Source organism: Macaca mulatta, chromosome 8 (assembly GCF_049350105.2).
Source record: "Macaca mulatta isolate MMU2019108-1 chromosome 8, T2T-MMU8v2.0, whole genome shotgun sequence".
NCBI classification, from domain to species: Eukaryota; Metazoa; Chordata; class Mammalia; order Primates; family Cercopithecidae; genus Macaca; species Macaca mulatta.
Genome location: NC_133413.1, coordinates 149115946 through 149141843, shown reverse-complemented (window position 1 = coordinate 149141843; position 25898 = coordinate 149115946). Strand labels below are relative to the sequence as shown.

Genomic DNA, 25898 nt, shown 5'->3' with positions numbered 1-25898 from the left:
GGACCTTGCCATGTCACTGTGCTCTGCTGTCTTAAAGATGCCGGCATCTGCGTCTTGTGCCTGGGGGATTTTTCTGGAATGGTGGAAGGCTGCTCTGCCTACGTGCACAGTGGGGAAAAGTTGCCAGGGAGTGAACAACCCAGGAGCAGCTCTCAACCAGCGACCCTTGGTATAGAAGCACCCCGGCTCTACTGCTCCTTGGGTGGGATTGTTCTGAAGTCCACGTTTGACCCCATGTCCCAGAGTTTCCTAGGGGCAGTCGTCCGTCACGGTAACTGGTTCATGCCATACTCTGTCAGCCGCTTTCTTTCCCTCAATCCTGCCTCTACTCCCTGCTCAAGCACCTCCCCAATAAACCAGCACTTTCAGAGGAAACCAGAGACAGTGATATTCTTCAGGTGGGGCACCTGGTGTGAAGCTGCTGCCCAATGGGGTGCTATCACTGTCAGGGTTTATTTGTCTAATACATGAGATAAAGGTGACTTTCATCTTCACTTTGTTAACTTAATTTCCTTGAAATAAGTATATTTATATCTGAGCTATTAGGCTGGTGCAAAAAAAATTGTGCAAAACGTTAATGGCAGAACCGCAATTACTTTTGCACCAATCCAATACTTTGCCCAAGGTGTAACACTTCTGGGCATTTTCACTTCAAGGCTCCTGCTTTTGGCCTTGGAAATCCCCAGCAAGGCTCTGGCTCTCGGATAATCTATTTTCTGTCCACTGGAGTGTGAATGTGTCTGCCCAACTTTTCCCTGAGACCCCTCCCATTGATATCCATCTTCAAAGCAAATTCTTACCTTATTGCATTATCTACCTGTGGCTTTGGAAGCTATGAGTCCTTCATAGCAGTATCCCTCAAGTAATTCATTATCTAACACACATATCCATAGATGGGAATCCTTATGACAGTAATGTGATTAATAAAAGCAATAGTAATAATGAATGCCTCCTGAGCACTTACTGTGTGCCAGAGGGTTTACATACATATCCTCATTTACCCTCATAGCATATGAGATGCATTCCTCTGTATTTTATATAAGATGCACTGTTGCACATTTTACAGTTGGGAAAACGGAGGCACAGAGAGACTGAGCCACTTGCCTGAGTTTGTGGCGGAATCAGGATTTGCATTCAGACCACCACTCAGCAAAGCCCACATTTGTCATTGTTTTGCCACATGGAGTGGCCAGTCTTGGAGCTTGGACTGTACAATGTGTATTTCTAGGTAACTGATTCAACAGAGTGAAGAAATGAAGTCATGTTTGTCTTAAAAATCAGGCAAACTTACTCTGACCCTCAAAAGTTAATCTCTTTTTCTGTGATAAGAGAAAAATAGGCTGTGTTGCCATGTAGATTCTGAACTCTTCCCCTTGGACTGGCCACCCCCAGACAGGCTGCCCAAGAGACAGGACATAGCACTTTTGCTGTCATTGCATCTACTTGGTGGCTGGAAGAGTTAAAAGAAAATTGCACTTCCCTTGCTGCCACCAGGCCCATCCAGACCACTATTGTCTTTTCTCTGGAGTGTTATAGCATCTCTATAACCAGCACGTCAACCTCCAGCACTGCCTTCTTCCCTCCCCTTCATCAAGTGCTCTCTTTCTAAAACCTGGATTCCTTGGCTCCTGTAATCTAGTCCATGCTTCCTACTCTGCAGGAGAGGTTCTGACTCTTCTGTCCTAGCTTACTCATGAGTCTATTGGAATGCTTACTAGCCCCCAAAGATGTAGTGCTCCCCTTAGCTGATGATATTACCTCTGTGCGGTGTGCCCATTCTCACCTTATTCTGGCAGTGAACTCCTATTCATTCCCCAAAGCCCAACTCAACAGTCACCTCCAGGAAACTGCTTGAAGCCCCACAGGGTGATTAGTTGCTCTTTTTTTTGCATTTTATTCTATTCTGAGAACTCCAATCTGAAGGCATTATAATTATTTGCTTCCCTGTCTACCTCCCCAGCAATTATATGGGCTGTTTGAGAGCAGGACTTGTTTGTACTTGGGCTTTATTCTATGTGTCTTAAGAGTAGAGGACAGTACCTGGCACTTAGGAGGAATGTGACAAATGTTTGTTGAATGAATGGATGGATATATGAATGAATTAGTGAAAATAAGAAGCATTAATCAAAGGATGAAAACATGAATAGTTGGATGGGAGGCTGGATGGAGGGATGTACAAAAAGATGGATGGGAGAAGGAAGAAAGGAAAGGAGGGAGAAAGCAAGGGTGGAAGGCAGGCAGGCAGACAGACAAATGAACAAACAAATCTGTCTGCATCATCAGTAACTCAGAATGAATTTAAAGCTTTTTCATCATTCTATAGACTGAAGAATAGCAATTATTTTCTACTTAAGAATAATTCTGGCTGGGCACAGTGGCTCACGCCTATAATCCTAAAGCTTTGGGAAGCCAAGGCAGGTGAATTGCTTAAGCCCAGGAGTTCAAGACCAGCCTGGGCAACATAGTGAAACCTGGTCTCTACAAAAAATACACACGAAAAAATTAGCCAATTATGGTGGTGCATGCCCTATCTCTACAAAAAATATGCATGAAAAGATTAGCCAAAGCTGAGGTAGGCGGATCACTTAAACCCAGGAGGAAGAGGTTGCAGTGAGCTGAGATCACTCCACTGCACTCCAGCCTGGGTGACAGAGCAAGACCCTTTCTTAATAATAATATTGATAATAATAATAATAATAATAATAATAATAACAACTGATTCTTGCTGGGAAGATTTAAGTATGTGTGTGTGTGTGTGTACTCACACTTGAAAATGCAGGACTTTGAACAGATTTCTTAGTCTATGGCATATGTGGAAGATCCTTCCAAAGTGTCTGTTTGGTGACTGGGACCTCGATTATGGGCCCTCCTGTGTCAGTCCACAGCCAGAAGAGTCTTGAGGCCTCCCCTCCCTCTTTGGAGTCTTCCTGGAAAAGAAATCACAGTGCCACCTGGGCATCCTTCAGTCTGTAGAGCAAATACAGTTTGTGCAGTTCTGAATGCACAGAGAACCTGCTTTATCTACCGTCTCCTCTAATTATAACCAGCCCCGAAAAACTGCTCCAGCCATGTTCAGGCTGAAGAGTAAGTTATGAAGAGATGGAGCCTCAGATTTGCCAGTTTAAATGCAGTCGGGTAATAGGAACAGCTTTTGTATTCTGGAAAAAATGCAGTCCCCAAAAGCCTCACCTCCAGGCTTTCCCATAAATGGCTCTGGCTATTTTTAGGGCATATCTGGGCTGGGACTATGAGCACAAGGATGGGAATACACGTAGGAGATTGGAGGCATAGGTCTTAGATGGCCCTGCTGCTCACCAGCCGGACAGCCTTGGGTCAATCTTTTGACATCTCTGAGCCTTAGTTTCCTCACCTATGTAGCAGTGGATCCTACAGAATGTCTTCAAGAGTCCCTCTCAGCTCTAATAACCAAATGTTCTACAAATTCTAGCCAATAAAAGTGTTAGGCAACTTTTCTAGAAGTTTAGCTACTTAATGCTTAAAGCATATGTTAGGCATGTGCAGGTCTCAAATTTGGCCACAGACATCCTGGATTTCTTTCTCTTCCCACTTGGGTCCCCCATCCAGATAGTTACCAAGTCCTGCCCATGGCAGCTTCTAAACAGCCCTCTAATTCAGCTGCTTCTTCCATCCCTGCCTCCTCACTTGCCCTCATCTCTCCAGGCCTACTCCTGGTTGGTCTTCTTACCCGTCCGTCCCCTGCTGCCAGAATGACCTTGGAAAATAGAAACCAGATGCTATTTATCCCTCACGTTAAAGCCCTCTGTGGCTCCTCTTTGCCTGAAGGAAGAAACCCAATCTCCCCTATGGGGCCGACAGAGCCCAGCCTGACCTGCCCCAGTCTACCCCATTCCCAGCCAGTGTACCCTCGCCGTGGGTCCTGATATCCCACAGTAGCCCAGATGCCTGTTCATGATTGCAACCTGAGCAGCCCACGCATCATCTAACACATAGGACGCCCATTACAGTGGGTCATGAATTCCTTAATTCTCTTCTTCTCTCCTTCCACAAACGACCCTCAAATTCTCAAACAGGAACAGCAAAAGCAGCAGGCATTTTAAGAATGGAGAAACAGATCAAATCATCCCTTTCCTCAAAGAGCTCTCCATCTACTGGAGGAGGCAGCCCCATAAACATAAGCTCTCTGCATCTTGCCCAGACCCATGGAAATTCCTAGAGGAACTAAGCCAGCTGGGCGGAGGGGCGGGGAGAGGGGGCGGTGTGAGGGCAGCAGCAAAGTTCCATCCAGGTCGACCTTTGCTGGATGAGGTGAGGAGCTCACAGTAGGTGCCTGGCACAGCAGGTGCAGCCAGTGACCTGGGCCATTGCTAAGGTCTCCTGACACCATGTGGTCCAGTGGATTTCCTGGCTTCAGCGAGGTGCTCCCTCTATTTTTTGCATGAAACAATTGCTTTTTTTATCTCACAGTGCCTTGCATCACAGCCTGCTTTCCTCGGGAACATTTTTATTCTCCTTCCCAGCCCTTATTTATTTTGGGCAATTTATCTTTTTTTTTTTTCTTGGTGCCCTTTGCTGCCACCTAGTTAATTCCTTGTTGTTCCAAGTTTTGTTGTATTCAACTCTTTGTTTTTGTTCACTGAAACCAATAAAAGTGGAACCAGAAAGTAGAGCATAGGCTTGCTTTTTGAAAACAAGTCTATTTCATATATTCTCTCCAGTATGACTGCTGAGGGGGAAAAGCAGATGAGGGTGTCAGTTTTTAGTGGTGTTTGATGGTGCTGTGAAGTAGAGGCCCAGCCCACTTTGCAGTTCCCGGCTCTGACTTTGCACCTCCCACTGCTGGGGCTTCTCAGGCCCCAGGACACTTCCAGACACAGGGGCTCCAATACAGGGGCAGCCCAGTGGGTTGTAAAAGGCCCCTCGTTATATGGGGCCCAGTCAGTTCCAACAGCTGCTCCTCACTGGGCCTGCTTGGGAGCCCAGAGCTGTGGGGACTCTTCATGCTTCTGTCTCTAGGTAATACTGAGACTGCAGCCTCTGGGGCATTGAGGCCCTGTTCAGGTGGGCTGGCGGCTGTGCCAACAGCAGTGCAGTGGGGAGATAAAGGAGAAGGGGTGCTCTCAGCTTGGGTTCGGCAAATGTTTCCCAACACCTAACTTAGGATCTCTGGGACTTCCCAGGACTCCCTCCTTGGTGGGCGTGGCGACTGTTCCCAGTTATGCACCCTGGAGGCCTGGTCCTTATAACCAGAGTGAGAGAGACGGGGCTCTGGGGTCGTGGCAGAGCTATTGCCAGGGGATCAAGCTTCACTTGGGTCAACAGGTTCCCATTGTGGTCCCCAGGTGGGGACAGTGGGGTTGACTGAGGGACTCCTGGGTGCTGATCCCCCAGGTATTTAATCCCATCATCACACTTAGGTCTTATGACACCCCAGCAATAAATTATTCTCTCCATTTTTCCAATTACAGAAACAGGCTCAACAAAACCAGATGACTTCCTCAGTCTCCTAGCTGGAACTCTGTGTGGGAGCGGAGTGCCTTGGGCTGCGTTAAACATTGCTAATGCCCAGTGTGCATTGTACCTTTACCTGGGATTAACCCCATGGCTTTGAGTAGGAACTGTGGCTGTTCTGTTAACTCCTGTCTCCTGGCATACTGAACAAAGGGATTCTTCACTGCACAAAACTGCACATTCAAATGAACTGTTATGCAAGAAATGCAGTTTGACTGGGACTCCTTCCAGCCATGGCACAAATTGGGGGAAATATGATCAATAGTTTTTGGTGCTAAAAACACAAGAGATGATCCAATTGCACCTGAAATTCTCCCAGTTTACAGATGAGGAGACTGATACTCAGAAAGAAAGTGACTCAGCCAGGATCACAGGATGTTGGTATCAGGGAGACCCACCCACCTCTCCATGCTGCATGTTTGTCTAGAGCTTGTGAAGGTTTAGAGGAGTGATCATGCTCTCATTCAGGGCGAGGGACCCATTAGAGCATCCAGCATTTAGTGAGCAACTATTGTGTTTCAGGCATGTTCCTACACATTTTCTCATTTAAAACTCAAAGTGATTTTCCAAGACATGAATGTCTAATAGTAGAGTCAGAATGTATTACCACTGGCAGACAGGCAGACACTGTGCAGGGCCATTGTCCTGTCCAGGCCTGGTGACTGGTTTTTCCTTTTCCTTCCTTTCCCTTCCCCTTCCTCTTTCCCCTCCCCTCTCCTCCCCTCTCCTCCCCTCCCCTTCCCTCCCCTTTTCCTTTTCCTATTCCTTTTCCTTTTCTTTTTTCTCCTTTCCTTTTTCCTTTCTCCTTTCCTTTTTCCTTTCCTTTCCTCTCCTTTCCTCTCCTCTCCTCTCCTCTCCTCTCCTCTCCTTTCCTTTCCTTTCCTTTTTCCTTTCCTTTTTCCTTTCCTTTTTCCTTTCCTTTTTCCTTTCCTTTTTCCTTTCCTTTTTCCTTTCCTTTCCTTTCCTTTTTCCTTTCCTTTTTCCTTTCCTTTCCTTTCCTTTCCTTTCCTTTCCTTTCCTTTCCTTTCCTTTCCTTCTCTCTCTGTTACCCAGGCTGGAGTGCTGTGGTGCGCTCTCAGCTCACTGCAACCTCTGCATCCTGAGTCCAAGCAATTCTCCTGCCTCAGCCTCCTAAGTAGCTGAGATTACAGGAACCCACCACCCCTGGCTAATTTTTATATTTTTAGTAAAGACAGGGTTTCACCATGTTGACCAGGCTGGTCTTGACCTCCTGACCTCAAGTGATCTGCCCACCTTGGCCTCCCAAAGTGCTGGGATTACAGGCATGAGCCACTTGCTTGGCCAAGTGGTTATTCTTAATGTCCCATTTGGTGGATGAAGACATGAGGTGCAGAGAGGTTAGTAAATTGCCTGAGAGCTGGCAGGGAGAGAAAGTGTGGGAACAGGGATTTGCATGTGAATTGTTATCATAGCCCTTACTTGTCTACTACACTGTGTTATTATTATACCAATTTTACAAAACTGCAGAGGAAACAAGCCCAGAGAGGTTGAGGCTTGTGCTCAAGACCACACAGCTCATTAGTAGGACTTCACTCAGGATATCTGGTCCACGTGCTGAGTGTTCTCTCCTCCACACAGTCTCTCCCAGGGACCAAGCCTGTGTTACAGCTCAGAGTGAGACCTGTGTTCAGTTTGACAAATCTGCACTGTGGGCTGGCCCTGCAGGTCCCGAGGATGGGGGATCGGGTGGCGAACTCAGCAAGCCAGGTCCTGTCCTCAAGCAGTTGGCGGGTGAGGAAAGCTGGCCTCGCTCAGCCTGTGCCCAGTGGCGGCCTCTCAGCTGGATCAACCCATGCACCACAGGGGACCTCGGTTGTGGGACTGTGGGTGCCTGCTCCCTCCCACAAACCAACCATCTCCAGAGATGCTGAATCACTCACACTAGTGTGTGTAAACAAGCACGGTTTGGAGCGGTGCTTTTTCTATCTATAGTGAAGCTTCTAAATACTGTTCCCATCTTAAGGACCCAATATCATTTAACATTATATCATGAATTCCATTAGCCAGTGTGTGAAATGCTATTTAAAAATGACATAATGGCAGCTCTTAGTCATTTTCCGAGAACTTGACAACCTTAGGATGGCAAGGGGCGGGGAATGGTCCCATCCAAAAAGTGCAGGGCTTCAATCCCGGAGCAACCTTGCCTGCTCAGAACCCCCTTCCCAGACCATCGCAGGCCAGAGCAGGCCTCTACCTGGTAGCTTCCTCCCCGAGCACCTTCCCTGTCGCCCCAGCCCTGTTCCTCGCCAGTGCTGCCCCTGCTCACTGATTCTTCGTGCCTGGAATCGTACTGCACCTTTGCACTGTGCATTTCCTTATTTCCTGGGGTCCCCACCAGTTCCAGTTCTCCTGGAGCCAGGATTTTGTGTTGGCGCCTGCTGCAACCCTGGAGCTCACAGGGCTTGGCATATTGCAAGCTCTCAAAAAGATCTATTGAATAAATACATGACATCTATGGACAAAATTTAGCATTAGAGAATGCTGCAATTGTGATGAGAAAACAGTAAATATGAAAAGTGCTTTGTTGGTGATTTACTGTATGTCAGGTACTTTATGAAGAACTTTGTATCATTTAAGTCTCATAGCGATGAGGTACATTCTAAAATAATCCCCTTTTTACAGATGGAAAAAACCAGTGCTCAGAGATGTCAGGCAACCTGCCTAAGGTCACCCAGCAAAGACATGGTGATTAGGATCACAACCCAGACCTGTCCAATTCTAATACTCAAACTTTGCATCAGGACTACCTGCTTCCCTCCCTGGCATTTCTTACACAACGCTTGGCGTGGACCTGGCTCTCAAAAGCGTATACTGAATGAATAAATGATCTCTTTGGGCAGAATTTAGTGGTAAAAGAGGCCAAGAGGCTTCAATCATTATGTTAGTTCTACAAGTTCATTTCCTGTTTTTTTTTTTCTTTTTTCTTTTTTTTCAGTGGTGCCTTAGAATACTGGAAACAGTGAGGAACTCTTCCTAAAGTCTCATAGGTTAGGTGCCAATACCGAGAAGTATATTATCCCTGGGGGTGCACAGATGGGTTCAGCCTGGTGCCTGCCTTCAGCCAGCTTCCCTGTAACCTGCTGAGAGCTTTTGCCAGTGTCTGAGAGAGACAGTTTCAGGCGGGTGTTGAGTCACAATGTTAGCCTCCAGAACAAGTGTTGTCCTCAGGCCCCTCTGAGAACCTGGTCTGCAGAAAGCATCCCACTGTGGGGGAATGTGGACGAGCATGTGCTGGTGGTTGTGGGAAATAACTCGTAAAAAGAAACCCACTGTATGAATTTCTCACCATATGCTGAGTACGCATACTTAGGGTCTTACGCAATTGTCACAGAGCCCTACCCAGTAGGCATCATTGCTGTCCTTCCACGGTGAAGTATGCGAGACTCCTGTGGGTCATGTGACTTGCCCAGTGTCACATACACATGGCCGCTCAGGATCAAACCCCCATCCCTTACCCTTGACCCTCACCCAAGTCCAAAGCCCCTGATTTTTCTGTTACTTTACATTGACAATGCATATAAGGTCCTCTCTTAGAGGAAAATTAAACTGAATTAAGGAAAAACAAAACAAAATCCTTTCAAGTAATGCAGTCTCATGAAGACAGTTTATTCCTCTCTGATGTTTCTCTCTTTAAAAATCATGAAACTTAAAAGCTGCCAAACTATCACCCAAGTAAAGTCCAAATGCAAGGCAAAAATACGGCTGCAGAAAGGAAAGCCCTCGGTGGCCGTTTGCCTGCAGAGCCACCCTGCGTGAGCGAAGAGCACACATCTGGGCTTCGTGAACACCAGGGCCCTGCGGCACTCACACAACCAGGACACCCTCCATTTGTCTCACACTTAACCACATGCACACACATTTTCTTGAGAAAGCCAGTGTCTGTGTTCTTCTGCACCTTTTTCCTGGAGTTGAAGCCGAAGCTGTACATCTCATTACTCCGGTGCTTATGTTTTCTCCCTGAATATGTATTTGAACAATTCCCTCCCGATCTGTTCTCCTGGGGCAGGAGGGGCAGGCTGCCTTTGCAGAGAGCAGATGTGATTTTTCTTTGTCCTTTATACTCTTCCATCTCCAAACTCACTCCCAGCTCTTCTCTTTGAACAGGTTTTGACCTGATGGATTTGTTCAGTGTGAAGGAAATCTTGGGGAAGAGAGAGAATGGCGTGCAGAGTTCTTATGTACGGATGGGATCCTTCCCTGTGGTGCAAAGTACTGAGTGAGTGGTCACTTCTCTTTCCAGACCTGCCCAGGGTGTCATGGGAAAGGGCAAGAAAGGGGCCAGCAGCCTCAGTTTCATACTTGGCACTGAGCCAGGCTTTAACCTACTCAGTGCCTGGTAAGGTTGCCCTGTGATGAAGCAGCTGAACCACTGGACCAGGGAATTCAACCTGTTTTTTAGCCAATCTATTATCATTGACTTCATTGGTTCTCTGCTCCTTCTACACCCATCTCTCCATACACATTTGGCATTAGCCATTCATTCATACATGTGTTTTTCTGTCCATTCATGAAATAACAAACGAGTATGGTTTAGTAGTGCATAGCACCTACTAAGGACCTGACACTGCATTCATGGCAGGTGTGGCTTTGCCAGAATCACGGAGTGGCTTTGGCCAGTTGAGACTGAGTATCAGTGTTGACTGGTTATTTGGCTTTACACATTTCTGAATGCCCTTGTGCCTCAGTTCTCTCATGTTTTCAATCCAAAGTGAATGTTCCTGCCTTGCAACATTATTGAGAAGACATCATGTAAAGATTTGTCCAGTTCCTGACACTTATTGGGCCTCCAGTCAGGAGCTAAAGATGATACTAAAATGAACACTCTATTCTTCTTATCACAGGCAGACAAATCTTTTGAAAACAAAAATGATACTGTTACCCAATCCAGACCCCAACAGAGCGTTCTTGGATCTCGTGCAAGAGAGAATTCAGGGTGACTCCGCAGTGCAAAGTGAAAGCAAGTTTATTAAGAAAGTAAAAAAATAAAAGAATGACAGAGCAGCCCCAGGGGCTGCTGGTTGCCCATTTGTATGGTTATTTTTTGATGATATGCTAAACAAGGGGTGGATTATTCATGCTTCCCCTTTTTAGACCATATAGGGTAACTTCCTGACATCGCCATGACATTTATAAACTGTCATGGCACTGATGGGAGTGTAGCAGTGAGGACAACCAGAAGTCACTCTTGTGACCATTTTGGTTTTGGTGGGTTTTGGCCGGCTCCTTTACTGCAACCTGTTTTATTAGCGAGGTCTTTATGACCTGTATTTTGTGCTGACCTCCTATCTCATCCTGTGACTTAGGATGCCTTAGCCATCTGGGAATGCAGTCCAGTGGGTTTCAGCCTCATTTGAACCAGCTTCTGTTTAAGATGGAGTTGCTCTGCTTCACACGTCTCTGACAGTATCGTCTCATGCGACCTCTCTTCCATCTTCAAACTATTAATATTTAACTGCTTCCAGTGTTCTTAGTAAACTAAAAGGCCAGGAAGAGGAAGGCCCCTGTGTGACCCGGCCCCATCCTGCCTTTGTGGTCTCCTGGCTCATCCTCCAGTCTTCCCTGTGTGTCTCCTGTCTGTGTTCTGGGGCCTCCCAGGCACCCTCCTCCCACTGGGAGGCCTTAGTTCATGTTCTTCCTCTACCTGGGACACCTGACCTGCTCATCCTGCAAAGCATGCTCACCCATTATGCTCTCTAAATGCCTTCCTTGAATCCCCAAAGTCAGGCCTTCCCCTTACCTACCCTCCTTCCAATTTGTACTTCTGTACAAAATGTGTTAAAGTTGAAGTTACCTGATCCATTGTGCAATAGTCTTATCTCCCCTGCTCAATGAGAAGTCCTAGCAAGGAACTGAGTCTTGGTTTCTGCTACAATCTCAGCACCCAACTAAGCCCTGCCCAGAGTAGGGAATGAGGAAATATTTGCTGAATGAATGAGTCAACAGCCCGTAAGGAGTGACAATGTTCTTTCAGATGCTAGTCTGGCGAAGACTGGCTTTGAATGCCAGCTCATAGAGTATGGGTTTCTGCATGTGTGTGATCCTTTTTGTTTTTTTAATTCAATGAGCATTCTCTGAGTGCCAGCCACACACAGGCACTGTTTCAGACCCTAAAGTCATTTCATCCATGGCTCACAGTGTCTGCATTGCAAGAGCGATTTTACAGAAGAAGAAATGAGACAAGTCACTTCCTCTCTGAGTCTCGTTTTCATGAAACAAAGACAATAATCACTGTCAGCCAACTCTTGAGAGAGTCATCTTCCCAGACAATGAGGTTCTCCCTCCACACACAGTCAGGTGCTGGGGGACGTTATTATGAATCACCTGGCCCCATGCTCATGTGGGGGGTGCACAGGGATAAGCAGAGTCTACAGCCTGTTTTCTCCTTCACTTCCCCTCACTTCTTTGCCTAATATAATATGTCCAATTCACCACCCATTCTACTTGTAAGCAGGAAAAAATCGTGTGGAACTTTAAAAAAAAGTGCAAAAGAGAACGAACAAAATAAAGAAAGCAAAAGTTACACAAATCTCGTGGAAGGGTCTAACCAAGGACCACTCTGTTTGTTAACCTTCTAAGGAGGCACTTGGATCAAAGAGCAAAGCAGCCGCATTCAGGCAGTGCTCTGTGGAACACAGCATGGGACCCCGATCCTGGCTCATGGATTTGGGCTCCTTCCTGTTCTCTGAGAGTTGCTCTGAGGAGGAATTTCTACATTTGTTTTCATGGCAAAGCACCCAAAATAAAATCAAATGGGCAAAGTTCTTTCTTTTCAAGAAAGGATATTATACTTTTAATTTCTAAAGCTTTGAAATTTAAACACACATACATACAATTTTAGTTTGCAAGTTAATTTTGTTCATAAAGAAAAGAGATGTCACTTTCAATATTTATATTTTTTTTCTCACCTGTTTAACATTTAAAGGGCACCTTATCTAATTTACTTCTCACGACAATAACGGAAACGAGCAAGGCAGGTATTATAGTTTTCACTTAGCTGGTACAACATTTGAGACTCAAAATGGGACAGTGATTTGTTCAACACCTCACAGATCAGAGGAAGCAGAGGTTGGCCTCAAACTCAGGTCCTCTAATTACACACCCTTTTCTCTTCCACTATCATCTCATATCTGCTGTATTATTTGTGGAAAAGATTGGATTCAGCTATTTCCTTTCTTTAGATGTTTTCTGTTGATGATCTTTTTTCTCCCTGATTAAAATGACTGATACACATATGTGTGTGTGTATAGATATATATATCTGCACATATATCCACATATGTGTGTGTGTAACCTAAGCAAAAGTTATTATAATCAGGGGAATAAAAAGTCATTAACAGATACATCTGTACTTTTTCTTGTGATATACTTGTCTGTGTGTATTTCAAAGGCATAAGAAGAAAGTGTGTTCAGGGGAAAAAAATAGCATAATTGGATTCATTAAGAAAATAAGGAGAAAATGGCCGGGTGCTGTGGCTCATGCCTGTAATCCCAGCACTTTGGGAGGCCAAGGCAGGCAGATTACTTGAGGTCCAGGGTTTGAGACCAGCCTGGCCAATGTGGTGAAACCATGTCTCTATTAAAAATACAAAAAATTAGCTGAAACCCTGTCCACTAAAAATACAAAAAATTAGCCAGGCTTGATGGTAGGCACCTGTAATCCCAGCTACCTGGGAGGCTGAGGCAGGAGAATTGGTTGAGCCTGGGAGGTGGCAGTTGCAGTGAGCCAAGATCGTGCCATCCATTGCACTGCAGCCTGGAAGATAAAGCGAGACTCTGTCTCAAAAAAAAAAAAAAAAAAAAAAAAAGAAAGAAGGAGAAAATGAAAAACAAAGCAACATATTGATCTGTGGCTACAAAGCCTGTGTCTGTGGACGCAGGTGGGGAGGTCCCATCTTCCTCCTGCATGGGCAGTGACTAAGGGCGTCTCTGAATACTGAGGGAGGCCAAGGTGCTATGAGTGATGGGCCCTCTTCCTACTACCTGGATGTGATCCTGGGTGACATCCCAACTCAGAGAATGACTTTGAACAACTGGGCCATCATCTCCCAGCCTGGAGCTGTAAACAGAATCAGAATCTTGCTTGCAGGTCCTACAGCCAAACAAAGTCCCTGCGGATCTGCAAGTCTGAGAACCAGGAACTCAGACGCCTCCCCACTTCCCTTCCTGTCTGTCTGGCCAGGCAGGGTCCACCTCCTCCAGCAGGGAAGTCAATGTCATGTACATTCCCGAGGCAGCCCCCAGCCCCCAGGGCAGGATTGGGCTCCCCGACAGCAGGCTCTGCAGTTAAGAGTGCAGTCAGCTGATGATTAAGAGAAGAGTGCAGGAGAGCAGATCCCAGCTGTGTTTTCCTCTGCCACTTGGTAGCCAAATGGCATGGAGTTAACCCCTCAGAGCCTGGGTGCCCTCAGCTATAGCACGAGGATCAAAATACCGATTTTTTTTTTTTTTCAGATGGAGTCTCGCTCTGTCGCCCAGGCTGGAGTGCAGTGGCGTGATCTTGGCTCACTACAAGCTCTGCCTCCTGGGTTCACCCCTGTAATACCTTCTTTATACATTCTCGTGAGGAAGAAATTAGGCAATATGTGAAAAGAGTAGTGGTGAGCTTGTGTTAAGCTCTGAAAAGATGTGTATTTTTATTAAATCCTAGAATCTTATGTCAAATGCGATCCTATGTGTAAGTGCTTTATTGAATCTGGGAAACACTATGAAAAAGTAAGCTAAACTTTATTTTGATAGGATGTAAGTCTAGGATAGATCAGTGGTTCTCAACTAAGAGAAATTTCACCCCCACCCCCCAGGGGGCCTTGGGCAGTATCTGGAGGCAATTTTGTTGTCACAACTGGGTGAGGGGTTGCTACTGCCATCGAGTAGGTGGGGGCCAGGGAGGCTGCTCAGACTCCTACAAGGCATGGGGCAGCTTCTATGTCTGTGTTGTCTAGGATGTGTTCTCCAGGAAGATCAAGCAGGCCCTGTACTAGCTCTGGTGAAAGAGAGGTTTCTCCATGGAAATGGCTGTTGACAGTTTTCAAAGTTCTGCATTCCTTCAACTTTTATGAAGTGCCTGCCATGCTGCAGGGACCCGAGTAGGTGCTGAGGGACAGGGATTTGTCAGTGTTTCCTCACCAGGGACCTCACAAGGAAAATGTGGGGAGCCTGGAGAGCTGGAAGACAGGTGGCCGTGAGTCGAGCAGATGGGAGAGATGAAGAAGGAGGGGGTGATGTCAACAACGTTTTCCAGAACTCTGTTGTGAAGGGAAGGAGAGGAAGAAAGAGAGGAAATGGGAGATTCCTCAGGTCCCGACTGGGGATGTGCAGTCAGGGGAGGCTGTGTGTTGGTGGGGGTGGCGGGGTTTTGTACTGATATGCAAGAGGCAGGAGGGAGCTCAGGTGCCCTGTTCATGATACAGAGGAAGATGGAAGAGCAGTGCTCCGAGGACAGAGGGACTGAGGGATGGCATCTTGGTTCTTGGTCGGGGGATTGATCCTCCACAGAAGGGAATGAACAATTTTCATTTCTGAATTTGGAAGAGGAAAAGCAGCCCCAGAACTTGGCGAGGGTGGAGCAACAGGGAGCTGAGGCCTCCCCAAGGTGAGGGGCTGGCTCCACAGGCCAGGCAGGAACCTGGGCCTTGTGGGAGAGAAGAGGATGTGCTACATCCCAGTCTATTCTGGCTGCTATGACAAAGCACCATAAATTAAGCTGGGTGGCTTATACACAGCATTTACTCCTCACAGTTCTGCAGGCTGGGAAGTCTAATATCAGGGTCCTCATAGACACCATCCTTCCCTGCACTCTCACATGGTGGGAGAGGTAAACAAGCTCTCTGAGGTCTCTCTTTTAAGGGCACAAATCCCATTCATGAGCCTTCTGCCCTCATGACCTAATCACCCCCCACCAAAGCCCCGTCTTCTGTTACCATCAACTTGGTGTGAAGATTTCAACATAATGAATTTAGGAAGACAGAAACATTCAGACCGTGGCATCCTGGCATCTGGGACAGGGCACCCAGCAGGATAAAGTATATCCATTTGTCCTGGCCGAGGAGGGATGCAGCAGGGAGCAGCGAAGCTGGGAGTTTCTCCATATTTGATCCCGGGAGCATGACCATTTAACATTTACTGTGGATGTCATCAGTCATGGTGGTAGTGGAGAGATGGAGGCAGACGTACCATAGGGATGGATTTGAAGATGCTGAGGCTGGAGCCTCAGGGGCCATGACGATGGTCTAGGTCACACTGAGGCCCTGACCTAAGGAGAAAGCAGTTAAGGCAGGCCAAGAAGGTGGATGGTGGAAATATTTAGGAAGTCAACTTGGCAGGGCTTGATCACTGGTGGGTTGTGTGGGCTCACTTTGCTGGCTCCCCGCTCTCATTGCCAAGCCTGGTGTGTTTGTCTCCATTTTTCTCCAGGGAGGTGTTCCCCCAAGGTTTACCTGATGAATACGCCTTTGTCACAACCTTCCGGTTCAGGAGAACCTCTCGGAAGGAAGATTGGTATATCTGGCAGGTCATCGACCAGTACGGCATCCCACAGGTAAGGACAACACCACCTTATCTCAGTGGTCCTGAGCTTTCTGTTTCCCTCTCACAGGGATTGGCATCACCCACCGTGTTTTCTCCAGGGATCTTATCCCTGGGCCTAGGGAGATCGAGAACCTGGTATATGGAGGCTCAGAGGACCTGCAGGGGGGATGTCACAAGACCCAAGAGGTCCAGCTTCTTGTCCTAATGATATAGTACCAGGCCTTCCAATGGGGGTAAAGGAGACTGAGTTCCTGTCCTCTGAGACTCTTGACCTAGCCAAGGAGATGGGCGCCAGCCCTGCTGTCCTGTGACACCTGCTGTATTGGCAGCATGAGTGACCCAGCTTCGTGATGCAGTGGAGGGCACTGGCCCAGGGTCACATAGACCTGGGTTCAGGTCTCGTGTCTACTCCTTTATTGGTGTGGGTCCTGGGATGGGTTACTTTATCTTTCTGAGTCTTGGTTTTCTTAGCTGTAAAATGGAAAACAGAGTACCTAGCATGAACAGTTGGTGGGAGAATCAGATGGAATAATGGTCTATAAAGCATCTAGAACAGTGCCTGAGACATAATACAATCTCATCATGAGAAGTTCCCTTCAGTGTTCCTCTGAGTGAAGCTCTGGGTCCTGTCTTTACTCACCTCTGGTGTGTTTCAACTTTCACTTCCCACAAAGGTAGGACAGCTCTCCATCAGCACACGGTCTGGTGAGGAAAGACAAATCTGAAATTCAAAGCCTTCAACACCATCTGTTGGTCTGAGATAAAAGCAACACTACTATTTGTTCTCCGCCAAATCCAAATCCCCTTGTTCTCAAGTTCGTAGATGAACCGTTTCTTTCTCCTCTCCTAGAAAAATGAACTGGGTGAAGATATTACTCACTTTCAGCTGGGAGATACTGACTAAACTTTCGCTAGGGGCTAAAATAAAATAAAAGCATCCTCAAGCAATTGGACTCCAGCAATCACACTCATGGCCTGCCATCAGAGAGGGCAAGATACTCTTAAACAGTGAGCTCACCTTCCCAGGTTGAGGCTGGGCCCTGACTTCAGATGCATCTGCTTATCAATGTGTACATGCTCTTAGTAGGAGCTGGGGATTGTTCGGAGGACTTTACAAATACTAATTCATTTAGTCTTCATAATAATTCTATGAATATGTTCTACTGTTTGCGTCACAGATATGAGGAAACTGAGCCAAATATGAGGAAACAGAGAGGCTAAGAAATTTGCTTACCTTTTGACAGGTAATAAAAGCAGAAGTTGAGATTTGAACCCAGTCATTCAGGTTCCCACATCTGTGTTTTTAACCACATGCTTAGCTGGCTTCTCTTCCAAGCCTGTCCTGATCAATTAGTCCTGTTGAATGATTTTTCCATAACATCCCTGGTCATACTGAGATGCGGAAACATTTTCAAACTTAACTGCTGAGAGGCTTGATTTTGTAAGTGTGGGTGGCTGAATGGAGGAGTCGAGATTCTTCTCCAGAGGCCACTTTTCTGGAGAAGTCCATTGCATTCCCATCCAACGTCATCTCCAATTGCACAGGTCTTGCTTCTCCATTTTCTCAGGGTCTGGTGCAGTGGTACTGGGCCCCTGCCATGACATTCTTGTGGGTGAGCCTGCACCGCCCCCTCAGTCTGGGATCTCTTCCTTCATGGCATTTGCAGAGCTGTCTGTGCCCTGTCTGCCATGTGTGCGTCCTCTCCTCCTCCTGTCAAAATGAGTAATGGGGTGAAATACCGCAGAGCCATGCAGAGATGAAGTCTGTCTTGAGATCTGAGATTCCAGTGTGAAGAGGCACCCGGAAATTTACCCTTGTTAAGCCAGGCTTGGTTGGGTGCCCATCACCAGAAGTGCCAATGATACGCACTTCCATGCCCTGGGGAAATACTGGCTAGACACAGGAAAACTGGATAAAGACCTGTAAAGAAGATGATCTGTGAGCAGAGTGGTGTTCGGTGCATGCCCATACACTCTGTCAGTCATTGTAGATCTACAGATAGAGAAGTTCATCTATAGATACAGATGCTCATGCTTTCATTTGCCATTTACAACCACCCTTAAAAGCTGACATGTTCCCCATTTGTCATTTGGGTAAACTGAGGGACATTCACTCATTCCAGATATGATAAAGGGACAGCAAGGAGGCCGGTACAGTTGGAGCAGAGTAGTGTGTGTATCTCTGTGTGTGTGTGTGTGTGTGTGTGTGTGTGTGTGTGTGTGTTGGGGTTAGTTAGATATGAGGTTCTAGAGGTGAAAGGAGACTGGATTTCAACAAGTCTTATAGGCCAGTATAGGGACTTTTTGTTTGAGAAGAGACTCTGTGGAGTTGCACAGGCCCAGAAATAGGAGGACAACTTAGGAGAACATGGTAGTGATCCAGGCAAATGTGAATGCCAGCAGTAATAGTGAGATTAGGAGAAACCATCAGGTTATAGATTAATTTTGAAAATAGAACCTACTATTGGTCCCATTTTACAAATGAGGAAGCTGTAGAGAGGTTAAATAACTTACCTAAAGTCACACAGCTAAAAAGTGATTAATTGGTTTAGAGGTAGGCTGGCAAGAGACAGCCCCCACTGGGCTCACATTTTTGACGAGTGCTCATTTTTTTTGAGTAGCAAAATGACTGGGGTTAAGGGAGCTGATGCAGTTAAGGGATAAGGGTTAAGGAAACCAACAAGAAATGCCAAGGCATTCCAGGATCAGCCACAGGAGGAAGCTACCACCCGGGCCTGGATGGGCAGGGGAACAGGGAGGAGATGGTGAGTTCTAGAGTCACAGAGGAGGATATACTTCCGAAGAACTGGGGCACGTGGAGAAACAAAGCCACTCAGGAGCCACAGGGAAGCCAGGAGGGGGGGAGGAATACATGCCCCACCTCTCTCTCTTCCCGCTCTTCGGTCTCCATTCCAATGGACTTCCCATGGGCCAAGCTCAAGTAGAAGCCAAAGGGCCCAGGAGCCAAGATGAAGAAGTCCTAAAAGGTCAGATCCTGGGAGCAGGGAGCCACAGGGAAGGGGCAAAACATGAATATTAGGGCAGATGAAGACTAACCTTGCAGAGATGGAACAAGGAAATACTCATTCTTTCATTCGCTCAGTGGATACTCATGTTCTGTGCCTTCTATTCTGTTCATACTTTTGTGCACTGATTGTGTATCTCTTGCCCACTATTGTGTTCCTGACACCCGGCGTGTTGCCTGCTGGGCGCCCAGGATGTTTGATGAATATTCTGGAGGGATGACAAAATGAGTACATGGATGAGAACATACTCACTTATTCATTATTAAAAAGCAATCAGACACAATCAGGTGCGGTGGCTCATGCCAGTAATCCCAGCACTTTAGGAGGCCAAGGCGGGCAAATCATTTGAGGTCAGGAGTTTGAGACCAGCCTGGCCAAAATGGTGAAACCCTGTCTCTACTAAAATCACAAAAATTAGCTGAGCGTGGTGGTGCACACCTGTAATCTCAGCTACTCGGGAGGCTGAAGCAGGAGAATTGCTTGAATCTGGGAGGCAGAGGTTGCAGTGAGCTGAGATCATACCACTGCACTCCAGCCTGGGCAACAGAGTAAGACTCCATCTCAAAAAAACAAAACAAAACAAAAACCAACATCAAAAAAAAAAAAAAAAAAACCCAATCAGAAGTAAAACAGTAAAACCTTCTCCAGAATTTGCCCATTGCAAAATACCTGTGCATTTTGCAAAGGCTACCCCAATGACCCAGAGAGATCAGACTCCTACCATCAAGAAACATTATTTTACAGGCGCTCCAGCTTTATCTTCAAATGAGAGACAGTGTAGTTTAACAGATCAGGCCAGAAGATGTGTTTGGTTTAACCAGCCCAGGGTTTTAAGACACTGAAACTAGTTAGGATTTCTGGCTGGTCTTACAACTCAAGCCCCTCTGTGCACCAATTGTCTTGGAGTCTCACCAAAGCTCTCTTACCCACATAGCCCTTCCAGACAGTTGAGGCTGTGACCCCTGCATTAAAGTATGAGTGCAATCATTCCATTTAATACCAGGTTTAGAATAGCCTGCAAGGTAGACATCATTAACACCATTGTGTAAGGAGGAACCCGAGGCTCAGAGGTGTGAAGGAATTAGTCCAAAGTCAGATGGCAGGTGACCAGCTGGTAAGTCACAGCCAGGATCTGATGCAGGATTGCCAGGTCTGACTCTAAACTCCCTTTTCCCATTCTCTTCTTTTCCCTTGGCCCCAAGAAACTCAAGGAGTCTCTGGTCCTTTCCTCCCCAGGTCTCCATCCGGCTGGATGGTGAAAACAAGGCAGTCGAGTACAACGCTGTGGGTGCCATGAAAGATGCTGTCAGGGTGGTCTTCCGAGGTTCCCGGGTCAATGACCTCTTTGACCGGGACTGGCACAAGATCGCCCTGAGCATCCAGGCCCAGAACGTCTCCCTGTACATCGACTGTGCGCTGGTGCAGACACTACCCATCGAGGAGCGGGAGAACATTGACATCCAGGGCAAGACTGTGATTGGCAAGCGCCTCTACGACAGTGTGCCCATCGACGTGAGTACCAGGGGGCATTCCGCAGCTCAGGTTCCAGGCCACTGGGGAGAAGCCTTGGGAGCTAACTGCCCTCAGTGTTCTCCACACCTACATGAACTGTGTAACAAACCATCACCTTGGACCGTCTTAGAAGGAAAGACTCTGACTCAGAAAGCTGCCATATTGGAAACCCAATTCACCATCACCCATGTATTAATTCATTCAGTTATTCAGCCATTCCATCAATCATTCATCACATATACATTGAGCACCTACGATGTGCCAGGCACTGTGCTCAGCACTGGGGACACCAGTATCCACAAAAGAGAGCAAGACTGACGTGGCTCTGGCTGCATAAATAATTTTAGAGAAAGGTAGCTCCTAGGTCTGCAAAGATCACACACACACACACACACACACACATATGTGCATATGTATATGAATATATATATGCAGGTAGGTGGATAGATATATAATAGTTTCTGGATAATTTAAATACAGATTTTTTCTTTCTTCCTTGATTGTAAAAAAGAATTGGAAAATATGTGGAAAATAAACAACAATCATCCTCATTGCACCAACTAGGGATAACAACTGGTAATAACTGAACATTTATCCTTCCATCCTGAATCAATGTTCTTTCCTTCTTTTATTTTTTTTCTTCCCTCCTTACTTCATTTCTCTTCTGTTTTTTCATTCCTTTAAGTTTTCTTTCTTCCCTCAAGAAATACCCACATCTGTAGCCACAGAGATGCATACACCAGAAGTATGTACATAATACAATACACACAGACACCTTGCACAGTGATCCACATGTTCCGTCTTCAAGCTGAAGTCAACCTTAGCTCCCATGCCCAAGAGCATCCCCCACTGCCTGCGAAATAACAGGAAACATGATGTGGGGAAAGCTTTTTCCAAAACCATTTTATGTGTCCACGTATACATAAGCATAAGCAAATATAGTACCATTAGGCATAGGTTAGATTCTTGGAAGTTTATGTAAATAATGGACTACATCTGGCTTTTTTTGTTTTCTTTACTCAGAATCATGTGTCTAAGCTTTTATTTTTTTTTTAGCTAATGCATAATACTTTGTTATATATTCATTCATAAATCATTCATTATCCTGTTAGTGGTATTTAGATAGTTTCTAATGTACCACTATCGTAATTAGCAAGCCTTGGACTTTGAAAAGGGGGGTACATCTCCATGCACTTTACTTATGAGGAAAATGTGAGCAACACCTGCCCTTTAAGCTTGAGATATAGATGAATTGAGAGCATTTCTTGGAGGTATGTACCCTCAAGTTTAATGACTGGGCTCTGGGGTACACAATTTTTAACCTTCCCACGTATTTCAAATTGCTCTAGAAAGTGACCTTTATATGTGTGTATGTATGTTGTATGTATACAAGATATAAACATTAAACATTATATAAATATATACATACATTATAGATATAAATTATATAAATAATGTTTATTTAATCTATATCTATATAATTATATATAATATACCATTATATATAACTATATGTAATATATAAATATATATAAACATATATAGATCTATATATAGAGCTATATATATCTATATAAGGGTACATCATATATAAATGATATGTGTATAATGTTTTGTTGTTGTTTTGTCAGTCTGCTGGGCATACAGGGTTATAGTATGGTTTTCTTTTTTCTTTTTGTTGTTTTTTTTTTTTTTTGAGACGGAGTCTCACTCTGTCCCTCCGGCTGGAATGCAGTGGCGCGATCTCGGCTCACTGCAACCTTTGCCTCCCAGGTTCAAGCGATTCTCCTCCCTCAGCCCCCTGAGTAGCTGGGATTACAAGGTGCACGCCACCATGCCCGGCTAATTTTTGTATTTTTAGTAGAGACGGGGTTTCGCCATGTTGGTCAGGCTTGTCTCGAACTCCGGACCTTGTGATCCGCCCGCCTCAGCCCCACAAAGTGCTGGGATTACAGGCGTGACCCACCGCACCCGGCCTTGCGTTGTGGTTTTCATCCGCATTTACCTGATTACTGTTGAGACTGGAAATCCTTCCCTATGTTTTCTGATGGTTCCCACGTCCCCCTTTGGTGGTGCTAGGCCATCTCCTTTGCCTGTTTTACTACTATGCTAGTTTTCTTTACTGAATGATTTCTAGATAATCTTTTCATATTTTGTATACTCATTGCTTATTTGTTATACATGTTGCAAAATTGTTTCCTGGTATGTCAAACATAAACCATAAGAAACAATGAGTAAGTTGGGATACATAAAATTTTAGGAAGTGGCAGTCCAGCAAAAGGCATTGTAAACAAGTTTATAGACTTTGTTATAACTTGCTTTGTTAACAGAACGATCAGTCATCAACAACCCTGTGCATACCGATTTTTAAAACTTAAGCTGAGAATGAGCTGGTCAGAGGTAGTGGGGAGAGGAGAGATTGGGGCTTGCAGATGTGGGAAGGACAGACACACGCAAACTGCAGCTCACGTGCCAGCCCTGCCAGCCAGCTGCAACACCATCGCCCATGTCACACACTGTTCATGTTTTCCAGGCTTTATTTATCTGTTAGTTTGTTTAATCTCTGAAATGGGAATCACACCCTGTTTGTTTTTATGTGCAGTTGCTGAGGGATGAAATAATAGATGTGGAACCAAATTAAGCAAAAAATAGTAAAATCAAAGTAAAGCTATAAAAATCATTATTCAGTCTGCTACTAATTCTAGCTACTTGTGCAGAGACTCTGTGCCAGGCATTGCACTCAAGTGCCCCTTTACCCCATTTCTGACCAAAATCTTTACAACTTTAGAAAGTAGATAGAGTGGACATCCTCATTTCACAGATGGAGACTCTCCTGGAGATTTTGAACACTCTTCTGAGATCACAGAGCCAACAAATGGCAGTTAGGGTTTCCACTCACACAGCCTGTCTTCCAGGTCCATTTGCAAACCTCTCCCTGCCTAAGATAACAGACATCAAAGGACTGGACAAGATGGAGCTATGGGGTATTCATAACACAATAAGGATCACTATTATCTCCCTCAGAGTGTACATCACGGTCACAAACACAACCCCTCTTAATCCTAAATTCAGGCCAGGGGAGTGGATGCTCCTCACATTTTATAGGTGGGGAGATTCCACCTCAAAAGTATCAGGTGACTTGCTTAAGTTCCCTGCCTTGGGCAGCCAGGCTAGGACTCTGGCTCTGTGAACTCCATGGTTCTGCTGTCAGCCCTGAATAACAGTCCCTGAAACAGATACCCTCTGAGCTGTAAGGAACCCAGAGAGCATCTTATCCAGCCCCTCATTTACTCAACAGACAAGGATACGGAAGCTCAGAGGGAATAACGAACATGTCCAAAGATACAGAGCAAGATTAGATCCTTCTAACTCCAGTTCCAAACATCCAACAATGAGATTTCCACTGTATTTCTATTTGAGGTAGTGGGAGACTATATTTGAGTTAAAAGTCTCCTAAAAACAAAAGCCAACTTTAGCACATAGCCCCACTTCCCTAAAACTGCCTGTCCTAGCCTTTGAGTTAAACAAAATTGTTTTGGAGTCCAAGCTCCCCTATAGCCTCTCTGATGCTGTTTCCTCAGCTGTAACATGAGAAAAATGAGCACTCCCTCCACAGGGTTGTTGTGTGATTAAATGCTGTATCATATATGAAGTGCTTATAAAACTTCCTGGAGTACTGCCAGCTTTCAATAAATACTAGTCATCGTGAACATCGTCACCACCATCTTCATCACATTATCATGGTGGTGGTGTCAGGTTTTGAAAACAGGAAGAGGATTAGCTTCCTGGTACTCTCCAAGGTACCCATTTGTATTATATGGTCTACCCCAAGCAGGGGATTGGAAATCAGACCTGAGTTTCCTTCTGGACACATCCCCACCACATACAACAACCTAGTGTAGCAGAAATGGTTGGTTCCCCACCTACATTCCCCTGAGTCCTCATCATTTCAGTGCATAACAGCTGTGCTGCCAACTGCCTGCACCTGTCTTGCCTGAGGGCTTTCCTTCTCTGCCAGAGAGAGTGCTATCCATTATCAAGCAGGCATCAACACCCCTGAGAGCAGCCCTCCGCCAAGGACTGGTGGCAGTTGGAGTATCAATATCCCAGCTCCCTCACCTCTTGGCACCCTAACTCTGAGTCACATATTCTTGATGGGCTCCAGAGTTCCCCAACACATGTAAACTGCAGATGCTCACAGTGGTAACTCCCTTGATAACAGCCCTTTACTGGCTAACTTCCTTTCCCTAACTCACTTTCCAGCTCTGCTACCAGTGCTCTCAAATTAAATAAAGATGCTACTTCTTGAATAGACGTTTCTAGGTCTACTAAACTAGACTAAAACACTCAGGCCAGTGGCCTCAGCTCTCTGCATCTTCACTTTTTCATCTATAGACAGGAGACAGTGGACTCACATCTGTCAGAGCTGCTGTGAGAATTGAGTGAGATCACTAGTATGTAAACACAGCATGTAACAATGCTTGGCACATGGGGAGTTCTCTGCTGGGTTAGAGGCAATAGAGAATAATGAAGAGTGTCCATGGGGGTATTACACCCATTGACTGTTCCATGCTGCATTTTTATGTTAAAACCAAGTATCAGGAAAATATACAAGAGAATCAATACATCTCTATCTCTTAGTAAATCTTCCAGAATCATCATCTGTGATACTTGTAGCCACATGGTTTGGGGCATCCTACGCATCCTGCACTGAAGCTTCATCTGTGACTGACACTGTGCTGTCATGGGCTCTGTTTCCCTTGGTCCCCACCACAGCTCTGTGAGTCCATCTCACAGAAAGGAAAACTGAGGTTCAGTTTTCCTGACTTGACCAGCTGATATGAGAAAAGTAGAGCGAGACTCAGACTGGGTCGTGCTGAATGCAGCCTTCCAGCTGTCTCTGCTCCCTAATAGGTTTCCACACTGCAGCCAGCAAAGGGTCTCTAAGCTGCTGATGGGTAGGACATGGAAGGAAGCTGGGATCCAGGGAGCCAAGCAGACCCATGCAGCAGTTCAACCCATAATTGCCGAGGGCAGAAACCTGAGCAGCACTTCCAGACAGGAGTGGGGGAGCACAGTGGTGTCAGGAGGTAAAATCCCAGGGTGTGGAGCAGGGAGGAAAGGGAGAGAAGGACTGAGTGGCTGGGGTGATGCTGGGATTTCAGGCAATTGGAAAGGGGCCCCTCTTGGCTCAGAGGACCTCTCACCCCACCTGAGAACGCCTCTGTCCCAGATCCCAAGCCAGCATGCTCTGTCCCTGGCCTGCCACCTGCCTCCTGCCTCCTCCTTCTCCTTCCCTGTCCCTGCAGCCTTGCCAGGCAAGCCC

General features: G+C 46.0%; 1 protein-coding gene across 2 annotated transcripts in view; it reads left to right on the top strand.

The window, feature by feature from the left end:
* COL22A1 (collagen type XXII alpha 1 chain) overlaps positions 1–25898 on the top strand; it is a 327910-nt gene that overhangs the window by 67382 nt on the left and 234630 nt on the right. For both annotated transcript variants that reach the window (XM_028852945.2, XM_077942884.1), the window contains exons 5-7: positions 9616–9727; positions 15921–16044; positions 20297–20572. In XM_028852945.2, coding sequence (XP_028708778.2) covers positions 9616–9727; positions 15921–16044; positions 20297–20572 — 512 coding nt within the window. The remainder of the gene's footprint in view (positions 1–9615; positions 9728–15920; positions 16045–20296; positions 20573–25898) is intronic.